Source organism: Globicephala melas, chromosome 1, assembly GCF_963455315.2.
Source record: "Globicephala melas chromosome 1, mGloMel1.2, whole genome shotgun sequence".
Classification (NCBI taxonomy): domain Eukaryota; kingdom Metazoa; phylum Chordata; class Mammalia; order Artiodactyla; family Delphinidae; genus Globicephala; species Globicephala melas.
The window spans coordinates 151,036,451-151,047,582 of NC_083314.1; the positions used below are offsets into that span (position 1 = coordinate 151,036,451).

The window sequence follows — 11,132 nt, forward strand, 5'->3', positions numbered from 1 at the left end:
GTTTTGTTTTTTGCGTACGCGGGCCTCTCACTGTTGCGGCCTCTCCCGTTGCGGAGCACAGGCTCCGGACGCGCAGGCTCAGCGTCCCTGGCTCACGGGCCCAGCCGCTCCGCGGCATGTGGGATCTTCCCAGACCAGGGCACGAACCCGTGTCCCCTACATCGGCAGGCAGACTCTCAACAACTGCGCCACCAGGGAAGCCCTCAATAGTAAATGCTTTAAAGGGAAAGAGCTAGAAGCAAGTAGCAAGGGCTCCATTTAACTGGGGAAAGCAGTGGGGTATTCCAAGCAGAGGGAACGGCATGTGTAAAGAGCAGACGAAAAAGAGCAAATGGCTTAATGGGAAACAAGATCAAGCTGGTGGAATTAAAGATGCTGGAGCTGTCTACAGAGTCCAGGTCATGCAGGCCTTTGTTAAGCGCATTTGTTCACTTTATCTTGTAGTAGTGTAATAGCATACAAATAGCTTGGAGAGAAGGGAAGAGAGGCACTGTGTTCCCAACTTATTAAGGAGAAATAAATGGAAAACTGTCATAATTACATGGGATCATTTCTTTCTTTCTTGATAACTTCAATTATTTGAAAACTATATCAAAACAAACTTTCCACCCAAGTGTCCATCAACGAACAGATAAACAAAATGTAGTGTGTGTGTGTGTGTGTGTGTGTGTGTATACACAATGGAATATTACTCAGCCATAAAAATAAATTATTCTGATACATGCTACAACATCGTTGTAACATGCTAAGTTAAATAAGACAGACACAAAAGGACAAATACTGTGTGGTTCCACTTATATGAAATATCTATAATAGGCAAATTCAGAGGCAGAAAGTAGAGTAGAGTTTACCAGGGACTGGGGAGTGGGGGCAATGAGGAGTCATTGCTTAAATGGTACAGAGTTTCTTGTTTGGGGTGATGAAAAGTATTGGAAATAGATAATTATACATTTAAAAAACGGTTAAGATTGCAAATTTTGTTATATATATTTTCCACTATTTTTTTAAATTAATGTAATATATCAAAAACCAGTGAGTAGTACACTTTAAATAGGTGAATTATAAGATGTGAGTTATATCTCAGTAAACTTTTAAAAGAAACGGGGCAGGACCAAGTTGCCTTTTCCTCCATGATTATACTTCACCAGCAGCTTCTGTCCATGTTTTTTTGCCTCCTCCCTAACCACATCGGCCTTTCCTCTCGTTTGGTTCAGAATTACTGGGAGAAACTGGATAATGATCACCAGTGTCCTGGGATTAGGAGTAACCACCAGGATCAAGCCTAAATGACTCAAGACTCCTGTCAGCAGCCGAGCTGGGGAGGGGGTTATTTTCCGAAACGTTTTAGTCACACTGCCCCTAGGATGGGGAGCCTGAGAGGATATCTAACAGATTTTTAAAGATTCTTCTGGTTGTAGTGTGACTCACTGGGGGCACGGAGGCAAAACAGAAATAGCTGTTGCAACTTTCCGGGCCAGATAGGATGGATGGTGGCTTGAATGGGGTAGTAGCAGTGGGGATTAAATGGTAGATGTAATGGGGTTTGGAGTGGGTAGATTGATCAGGTAGAAACTACTACTGAACTTGGGTCTGGTTGGCTGAGCGGGAGGCACAGAAACTGATAACAGGATTAAGTATTCGAGTACACAGGACAATACGGCGGGAACGTGAGGGGCGTTTAGTCCAGAACTTACGGCGAAGGCTGGCCGAAGGCGGGGCTGAAGGTGATGGGAAGCTTAGTCAGCCTTCCCGGCAGAAGCTCCTGGGGCCGGATCGCCCCTGGGCTTCTCTGGGCCACTAAGCTATGGCGGGCCCGGGCCCGGGCGCGGCGCTAGAGTCCCCGCGGCAGCTGCTGGGCCGCGTGCGCTTCCTGGCGGAGGCAGCGAAGAGCCTCCGCGCTGGACGGCCGTTGCCGGCGGCGCTAGCTTTCGTGCCGCGCGAGGTGCTCTACAAGCTTTACAAGGACCCGGCGGGACCGTCGCGCGTGCTGTTGCCAGTGTGGGAGGCGGAGGGCCCGGGGCTGCGTGTGGGAGCCACGGGCCCGGCCACCTGTACCGGCTCCGGGCCCCTCCGCGCCGCCCGCGACAGCATCGAGCTCCGGCGCGGCGCCTGCGTGCGCACCACGGGCGAGGAGCTGTGCAACGGCCACGGGCTCTGGGTGAAGCTGACCAAGGTGCAAAAGACCCGGGACCAGGGAAGCCCTTGGCTGGTCCCCTCCCCTCCCCCATATTGAGCTGACATAGCGTTCAGTGCCCTTTGCCTTGGGCTGGGCTGGGCTTGCCGCCGGCAGTTCCCTGACGGCTGTCCCTGTCTGTCGCGTCCCGGCAGGAGCAGCTGGCGGAACACCTGGGCGACTGCGGGCTGGACGAAGGCTGGCTGCTGGTGTGCCGCCCGGCAGAAGGCGGGGCCCGGCTCGTACCCATCGACACTCCAGACCACCTCCAACGGCAGCAGCAGCTCTTTGGAGTGGACTACCGCCCGGTGCTCAGGTCCTGCACTGGGAAGGGCAGGACTTGCTGTCATACTGCTGTGCCCTAGTGTAGCAAAGTCCGGGTGGTGGGATCTGGAGCGGAGGCAGGGTTTACAGCAGAAAGGGGCGGGACCTGAAGGGAGCTGGGGTGGAGCTTCTGGAGGCGCAGTTTAGAGGAGCTAGAGCTCTGGAGAAGGCGCCAGGGTCTCCTGCTGCTCGCTGATGTCTCCACATCCCGTCCCCTATTCTGTGCGCACAGATGGGAACAGGTGGTGGACCTGACATACTCGCATCGCCTGGGATCAAGGCCTCAGCCGGCCGAGGCATACACAGAAGCTGTACAAAGGCTACTGTGAGTGAGCTGGGATGGGATGGGGAGGAAGGAGCTCCAGGTCTGGGCCCGACCTAATTAGGGACTTGGGGTTGCTTAGCTATGTGCCCCCGACGTGGACCTACGAGTGCGACGAGGACCTGATCCACTTCTTGTACGACCACCTGGGCAAGGAGGATGAGAACCTGGGTAGCGTGAAGCAGTATGTGGAGAGCATAGACGTTTCCTCCTACACGGTGGGTGCTGGGACTCCTCCCGCCCCAAGCAAGATGTAGTCACATCTTGCTAGATCCAGAACTCTCACCTCTAGGCCAGGGCCAAATCTGAATCCCCACAGTCCAACCCCCCCATCTTGGAAGTCATGTAGGAACCCCTAGACACCTCCACCGATACCAGATGTGCTTCTAATCCAGCTCCACTGTACTTTCTCTCGTGCTCCCTGGCCTAAAGCACACCCCCAGTGCAGGGAGTGGGGGTAAACACTGATTCCACCTCTCTGCCCCTCCCCAGGAGGAGTTCAATGTGTCCTGCCTGACAGACAGCAATGCGGACACCTACTGGGAGAGCGATGGGTCCCAGTGCCAGCACTGGGTACGGCTTACCATGAAAAAGGGCACCATTGTGAAGTGAGTGGGCTCCGAGTAGGACAGGGTGGGTGAGCCACATGCCTGTGAGTGTAAAAGACCCATGTGCACACTCTTAACCCACAGGAAGCTACTACTCACGGTGGATACCACAGATGACAACTTTATGCCTAAGCGGGTGGTGATCTATGGGGGTGAAGGGGACAACCTGAAGAAGCTGAGTGATGTGAGCATTGACGAGTGAGTGAACTGGCCTGGGGTGGGAGGTGGGACATGATCCAAGTAGTAGGATCTGGCCCACGTTGGAAGCAAAAGTTCGAGCGAGACCCCCAGCAATCCCTGAAGCCAAGGGGTCTCCAAAGTGCCTCACGTTCATCCTCTCAGGACCCTGATCGGGGATGTCTGTGTCCTGGAGGACATGACCGTCCACCTCCCAGTCATCGAGATCCGCATCGTCGAGTGCCGAGGTGGGGCTTAAGGCCCTAAGGAGGGAAAGGGAGCCCAGTGTGTAGATGGGGGTTAGCTGGCAGTGAGTGTGGAGAGAAAGCAATGGGCTTGGAGTTGAGGTAAAGGTGATAGCTGAACTAACTAGGATCTGAAGCTTTGGGGCCCAAGCCGGGTGGAAGGTGCTGGGTAAGAGGGCTGCCTTAAAGCCATAGAAGTGCTTGGGCTCACCTGGAAGAGGAACGGAGTTGGGACCCTCAGGCATCCCCAAACTATAGTGGTGGACACAGGAACTAGCAAAGAATATAATAATCAGAATCAGATTATAGGAGGGGATCCCAAAGGTCCCAAGTTTCTAGGGGCTAGGGGTAACAAAAGGCTGAGCATTAAGGAGTCTTCCTCAGGTCTGAGGGCCAAAAAGGCAGCAGGTGCAGTAAGTGATCTCACTCTAACTCCTTCCTCCAGATGATGGGATTGACGTTCGTCTTCGAGGGGTCAAGATCAAGTCTTCTAGACAGCGGGAACTAGGGCTGAATGCAGACCTGTTCCAGCCCACCAGTCTGGTGCGATATCCACGCCTGGAAGGCACTGATCCGGAAGTGCTATACCGCAGAGCTGTTCTCCTGCAGAGGTGGCTGTGGCCCTGGGCCAGTCAGGCCCTTCCTTGTCCCCCGTCCTGAGCCTTGTATGTCTGTGTGGAAGAGGCCCCCAAGGTCTTATACTGTAAGCTGTTCCACTTCAAGAGGCAGAGCAGTCCCTGGGCCTTGCCTTCTCCTGTCCCTGTGAGTTGGGGAGTGAGGGGGTTTCGCATCCATACCAAACTCTTCAGCTGCAGTTATCTTTACTCACCCACACCAGATTCATAAAGATCCTAGACAGCGTCCTGCACCACCTGGTACCTGCCTGGGACCACACGCTGGGTACCTTCAGTGAGATTAAGGTGAGCCTGACACATGCAGTGCTGGTCTTGGCATTGGGCACCCCCTTTCTGCTCAGGCAGTTGTTCACTCTTCATCAGAGAGTTCTTAGACCTACTCTAGGCCTGGGCTTTTGCTGGGCTCTGGGAACATAGGAAGAAAGCCAGACACAAATAGTGAAAATTTCGTGTTTGGGGTGCTGTTCCCCAGAGAGCATGTGAAACATACAGAGCTCGGGGAGGAGAGATAACAGCATGGACAGGGCAGGTGGCATAAAAGGTGGACACTGGGAGTTACCAGCAGCTCAAAATGACATGAGAGAAGCCTGCCCGTAGATGTGAGTATGACATGGGGATGAGGCTGGGAGAAGGTGGATAGGAAGCAGGCCCTGGTAGCAGACGGCCCTGGGGCCAGACTTTGTTCCTGGTCAGTGGAGCCACTGGAAAGGTTTTATGTAAGGAAATGACAAAGTTGGATTTTTTGTTTTAGAAAGCTCTCCCTGGTGGCCGGACTAAGGGAGAGACTGGAGGCAAGGACCAGGGATGGACTAGGCTTGAACTGGAACCATGGGATTAGGTCCAGGAATAGAGAAAGGTTCCAGGGCCTGGACAGAGGCTGACTGCCTGCTGGTCCTGGTCTGGCCACCTCTCCTCCCCAGCAAGTGAAGCAGTTCCTGCTGCTGTCACGCCAGCGGCCAGGCCTGGTGGCCCAGTGCCTGCGTGACTCAGAGAGCAGCAAGCCCAGCTTCATGCCACGCCTATACATCAACCGGCGCCTCGCCATGGAACACCGCGCCTGCCCCTTAAAGGACCCTGCCTGCAAGAATGCTGTCTTCACCCAGGTTTGGATCACCTGGGGTCAGACTGAGGGAGGGTCAGTAAGGGGCCTAGGGGGCTGGGCCAACAGGGACCTGAGCAAGGTCTTTGGGCAAGAGTGGGGCCAGGTCTTGACACAGACTTTCCCACAACTCCCTCCCCTTTCCCCTGCCCCCAGGTTTATGAAGGCCTCAAGCCCTCTGACAAGTATGAAAAGCCCCTGGACTACAGGTATGGCATGGGGGCGAGGGACCTGCTCAGGGTATACATGTACACGTGTATACCCACGCACTGCCTCTGGTCCTCTCACCATTACCCCTCTGTAGCCCCTACTCCTGGGTGGACTCTGGGCAGGTGCATCATTCTGAGCCTTGGCCCAGTGTGGTGACAGAGACCCACTCCTATTTACAGGTGGCCCATGCGCTATGACCAGTGGTGGGAGTGTAAATTCATTGCAGAAGGCATCATTGACCAAGGTGAGGCCCTAAGGGACGATAACAAGGGTCCAGCCCTACTTCGAGTGGTAGAGGCTTCTGAGATCACCAGCTAACCAGATAGGGGACTTGCTTATTACCCCATTATGGGGGCTGAGGCTCTTGTGTGCCCCAGCTGAGGGCGTCTATCTGTCATTTCAGGAGGTGGTTTCCGGGATAGCCTGGCAGACATGTCAGAAGAACTGTGCCCTAGCTCGGCGGACACCCCTGTGCCTCTGCCCTTCTTTGTCCGAACGGCCAACCAGGTAATCTCCCATCCCTATCTCCCAAATAGTTTCTGCTCTTCTGTCTCTGCAAACCTCCCAGGTACCGGGCTAAGCTAGAGAGGGGGCAGAGGAGAGACTGTGTTGCCTGGGGCAGCCTCTGGACAGGCAGGGAAGGAGGAGCCATTGTATATTCAGAGGGATCATTCAGGGCCCCCAGTGGAAGGTGTTCAGGGAAGTCTCTGAGTCATCTGGGGCAACAAAGTAGGGTCCATCCCATGCCGTGCTGACAGCTCTGTCTCGGGGACAGGGCAATGGCACGGGTGAGGCCCGGGATATGTATGTGCCCAACCCCTCCTGCCGAGACTTTGCCAAGTACGAGTGGATCGGACAGCTGATGGGGGCTGCCCTTCGGGGTAAGGAGTTCCTGGTGAGTAGCCTATTCTGCACCCCACCAGATTAATCCTGGCCGGCCAAACCTGGGCAGCTCAGGGTGAGAAGACAGTAGTATTTGTCTCACAGGTCCTGGCTCTGCCTGGTTTCGTGTGGAAACAGCTCTCTGGTGAGGAGGTGAGCTGGAGCAAGGATTTCCCAGCTGTGGACTCTGTGCTGGTGAGTTAGGGCCTAGAACCAGTGTTTCCTCTGCCCAGCCCCCAAGGTTGCTCCTCCCCAGGGCTGTCCTGAACCTTCTCCTACCACATACATGCTCCCTCTCCAATCCCATGTACTCCAGTAGCTTCAACTACTGTCACTATTCTGGTGACCCCTACTTCCTTATCTCTAGCCCCAACCTCTCTCCTAAGCCTGGGGCTATATATGCATTTACCTGCTGGACATCTGTCCCAACAAGGCACCTCGGGATCAACACACTCTTCATCCTCTCCCCAGTCTACTGCCCTCTAGGGCTCCCTGTCTCACAGTGGCACCACCAACCACCCCTCCCCATGCCAAGCCCTTTCAGGGTCCTTCTGCACTCCTCCTTCTCGCTCACCTCCCACATTCTGTCACATCTGCCTCTGGAATCTGTCCACTTCCTCCATCTCACTACTTTCCCTCTAGTTCAGCCACTTTCATTTCTGACCCAACCACTGACTGCAAAAATTGTCAGTGTCCCTGTCTCCATTCTTACCCATCTGATCTCCAGCATCCAGAGTAATTCATTTCACTCTCCCTGTTTAAACCCTTCAGTAAATCCACTCTGGGCTTAGGATAAAATGCAGAGTCTGGAAAGGCCTTGCATGACCCCTGTATCTCTGGACACCTGGTTCATGATCAGGCTCCAGCCAGACAGATTCCTAAGGCCTTTTGCTCTTTCCACCTTTTTCCAAGATGTTCTCTCTCCTGACTTCCTGGTGGCCCAGCCAATTCCCAGCCATCATTTGGGTCTCAGCTTAGCTGCCACTTCCTCCAGGACACCTTCCTGATCTCCAAGCCCGGTTAGGCATCGTCTTGATGCTTTCACAGCCCTTGTACTAACCCCCTCACTGCCCTCATTGCCTGCGTGAGGACTGCCTTGCCTGGCTGCCTCTCCTGCTTCCCTGTGAGCTTCTTGAGGAAAAACAAGGACTGTCTCTACAATGAAAAGATGACCTTCCTGCCTCTCTTCAACCCCCAGGTAAAGCTCCTGGAAGTGATGGAAGGAATGGACAAGGAGACATTTGAGTTCAAATTTGGAAAGGAGCTAACGTTCACCACTGTGCTGAGTGACCAGCAGGTGGTGGAGCTGATCCCTGGGGGTGCAGGCATCGTGGTGGGATTTGAGGACCGTTCCCGTTTCATCCAACTGGTGCAGAAGGCACGGCTAGAGGAGAGCAAGGAGCAGGTACTACCCAGAGGCCAGTGGAACAGAGAGCTTTGGGCTCGTTATAGCCAGAGCCCAGCCTGATAGGCCACCAGAACCCAGTCCCAAGAATTCCGGCCCCCACCATCCCTCTGCCCCACATCCCTGCTGATCAGTGAAGTACAGAGACACATTGTCTCCATGAGTGGAGGCCAAGGGTCCCCACCACACACTGAGCTGGGAGTTGTGCCCTCTTCCCCAGCCAGGCCCTTTCCCTCCTCCGCAGGTGTCAGCCATGCAAGCAGGTCTGCTGAAGGTGGTGCCACAGGCTGTGCTGGACTTGCTAACGTGGCAAGAGTTGGAGAAGAAGGTGTGCGGGGACCCAGAGGTCACTGTGGACGCTCTGCGCAAGCTCAGTGAGTGTGGGGCAGGGCAGCGCAGTCCCGGGGTGGGGCTTAAGGACCTAAGAATTAATTCCATCTGGTTTTGTCCCCACCAGCCCGGTTTGAGGACTTCGAGCCATCTGACACACGGGTGCAGTATTTCTGGGAGGCACTGAACAACTTCACCAACGGTCAGTGGAAAGGGCAGAGTAATGTCTGGGTTCGGACTCCACTCCTGGGATACAGAGACAGGGCGGAAGCTGAAGAACTTCTTCCACCACCAGCACACGGGCACTGATTTCCTTCTCCTCCATCTAGAGGACCGGAGCCGCTTCCTGCGCTTTGTCACAGGCCGCAGCCGTCTGCCAGCTCGGATCTACATCTACCCGGACAAGCTGGGGTGAGTGCGGATGGGGAGGGGAGGTCCAGTCGAAAGAGGCTGTGGCTGGCCTTCTGCCCTGCCCCACAAACATATTCACGTGTCAGACCCCTGCCCTGTGCCCCTGCAATTGTTTCTGATCTTTGGTCCCTCCACGCCCCCAGCTATGAGACCACAGATGCGCTGCCTGAGTCTTCCACCTGCTCCAGCACCCTCTTCCTACCGCACTATGCCAGGTGGGTTTCCTAGGTTCCAGCCTGGGGAGTGGGGGACAGGGGGGCGGGGGAAGGGTGGCATCCTAGGGTGGAGGAGGGCTTCAGGTACTGGGTGCAAAAATTGGAGCCACAAAGCCCCTGGTTGTGAAGGAGGGACCTCTACGCCTGGCGCTGATCAGCTCCCTGCCCCCTGCAGTGCCAAGGTGTGTGAGGAGAAGCTCCGCTACGCTGCATACAACTGTGTGGCCATCGACACCGACATGAGCCCTTGGGAGGAGTGAGTCGGCGCCAGGGGGCAGCCGCGGGCCGGCAGGACTGCTCCTGCGCAGGTCCCACTCGCCTCGCCCAGGAAGCCAGCGCACTCCGCCCTTGGGTGCGGTTGGAGTGGAGCAGTGGGTTGACACTGGTGGCCCAGCCCCCGCAGACCCTCAAGCCCTACACGTGCTCGGGTTGCTCCCAGCATTATTTCGCATCTGTGAGAGGAATCTTCCACAAGCCCAGCACAAGCTGCCAGGCCTGAGCTACTTGAAGGGGGCGTTCTAGCTCCCCACCCCGTGGACTTTGCTTCAGGTTCCAGCTCATTTTTTTCTCTCCTTGTTCTTCTCTGGTTTCAGCCTGGACTCAAAGCTAAAAACTCAGGGGGAGAGGGGAGGATGGAGGCTCCTCCCCGAACAAGGCTCCAGGGATGGATAGGGAATGATGGCCATCGTCCTTGGTCACCTGAACCAAGAATGAAGAAACTGCTGAACACCCTCTCCCTCACATATTGGTCTTTTCCTCCTCTCCCTCCAACCCCAAGGTGTGAGTTCTGACTTTCTTTCTCCAACTAAGTCTCAACTGACAAAGTGCCACCACCATCCCTGGCTCAGAACATACATGTATCCAAGATTCAACATTAAACATACATGTATCCAACATTCATGTATTCAACATTAAACATACATGTATTCAACATTAAACATACATGTATTCAACATTAAATCTATACTACCACTGCCACCCCGTATTCATCACTTCTGCATCACCTCCAGCCTGACTCCCTGTCTGCTGTCTTACCCCCAAGACTTTGCACACGCTAAGGCCAGTTATGTCCTCTCTGAAATCTTCAATAGCTCCTCTTTACTCAACTCTAAAATAAAGCCTAGACTTTAAACCTCCACCTAGGCTTTATGCACGTCCCTGCCCCAGCCCTCCCTCCCTTAAGGGCCTCCACGACACTCCATCAAAGAAGCTCTCTTACGTGGGAAAGTTGAATAAATGGATGAATTCATTCCTTCAGAGTGCGTTTATTGGGCTCCCAAGGGATGTTAAAGAAGACCGTTCCAGGACTTCAGGGTCCTGCTGGGGGCAAAGGAGATGTGTGTCAACGTGGGAGTGGTGGGGCTTCTCAATGGCAGAGATGAAATCTGGAGCTAAGCAGGGAAACAAGGCGTCCTCTGCCCAGAAGGGGGAAAGAAAGCTGGACAGGCATCTTCTGGGATGGGTGTGGTGATTCAGAGGATGGGAGTCCACCACCTTCAGTAACCAGGTGGGCAGAAGAATCTGACCTCTTAGAGGACAGAGCCTTGCAATGGCTGAGAGACACCCGAATCAGGATGTGACATAGGAGGCAGCGGCACTGCCACCCACCCCCCCCCCACCCCGCCTCCAGGTACCACACAGCTAAGGTGCAGTCTAGAAGAGCATTCCGTGCGTGTAGAGTACCCCCGAGAAGTCGCGCTCTCCCATCGCTTCTCCACGCCGTCCTCTAGGGCGCGCCCTGACACTGCCCGTGGAAAACTCGGCCTTGGCTTTGAGCGCCTCCCCTGGGGCTGTGCGCACCCCGAAGACTGCTTCCCCGTAATTCGGAGTCTGACTCTCCAGATGAGCCTCGCCGTCAGCACTCGCCTTACGGCTCCCCGACCCCTGCGCCTTGGGTGGTCCACAGGAGACGTGCCCCTCCTCCGGCAGCCCCTTTCCGCCCAGGGAGCTGGAGGCGCAAGAGCCCCAGAGGCCGCGACTCCCCGGCAGCTCGGCTTTCCCGCCAAACTCCCGCCGACTTGTCCCGCCCGGTGGGCGCGCCTTACCCCTTCTCTCCTCTTCAGGGAAGGGCGTGGCCAGCACGCGCCTGCAGGAGG

At 55.2% G+C, this 11,132-nt stretch overlaps 1 protein-coding gene across 2 annotated transcripts; it reads left to right on the top strand.

The window, feature by feature from the left end:
• Positions 1-1,716: 1,716 nt before the first annotated feature.
• HECTD3 (HECT domain E3 ubiquitin protein ligase 3) lies at positions 1,717-10,288 on the top strand. Of its 2 annotated transcripts, none has more exons than XM_030869953.2 (21): positions 1,717-2,173; positions 2,329-2,489; positions 2,730-2,822; positions 2,902-3,037; positions 3,312-3,427; positions 3,512-3,625; positions 3,770-3,852; positions 4,295-4,460; positions 4,688-4,769; positions 5,405-5,587; positions 5,740-5,792; positions 5,973-6,037; positions 6,197-6,300; positions 6,569-6,688; positions 6,781-6,870; positions 7,874-8,080; positions 8,325-8,454; positions 8,538-8,612; positions 8,740-8,821; positions 8,965-9,036; positions 9,212-10,288. In XM_030869953.2, the coding sequence occupies exons 1-21, from the start codon at positions 1,805-1,807 to the stop codon at positions 9,294-9,296; spliced, it is 2,586 nt and encodes an 861-aa protein (XP_030725813.1). In that variant the 5' UTR covers positions 1,717-1,804; the 3' UTR covers positions 9,297-10,288. The 2 variants fall into 2 exon arrangements, with proteins under 2 accessions (XP_030725813.1, XP_060162195.1); XM_060306212.1 differs by having other exon boundaries at positions 9,630-10,288.
• The last annotated feature ends 844 nt before the right edge of the window (positions 10,289-11,132 follow it).

Coding starts and splice junctions, on each gene's coding strand:
- HECTD3 (XM_030869953.2), top strand. CDS start 1,805: ATGGCGGGCCCGGGCCCGGGCGCGGCGCTAGAGTCCCCGCGGCAGCTG. Junction 4,770..5,404: donor GTACCTTCAGTGAGATTAAG/GTGAGCCTGACA, acceptor TCTCCTCCCCAG/CAAGTGAAGCAGTTCCTGCT. Junction 5,793..5,972: donor GAAAAGCCCCTGGACTACAG/GTATGGCATGGG, acceptor TCCTATTTACAG/GTGGCCCATGCGCTATGACC.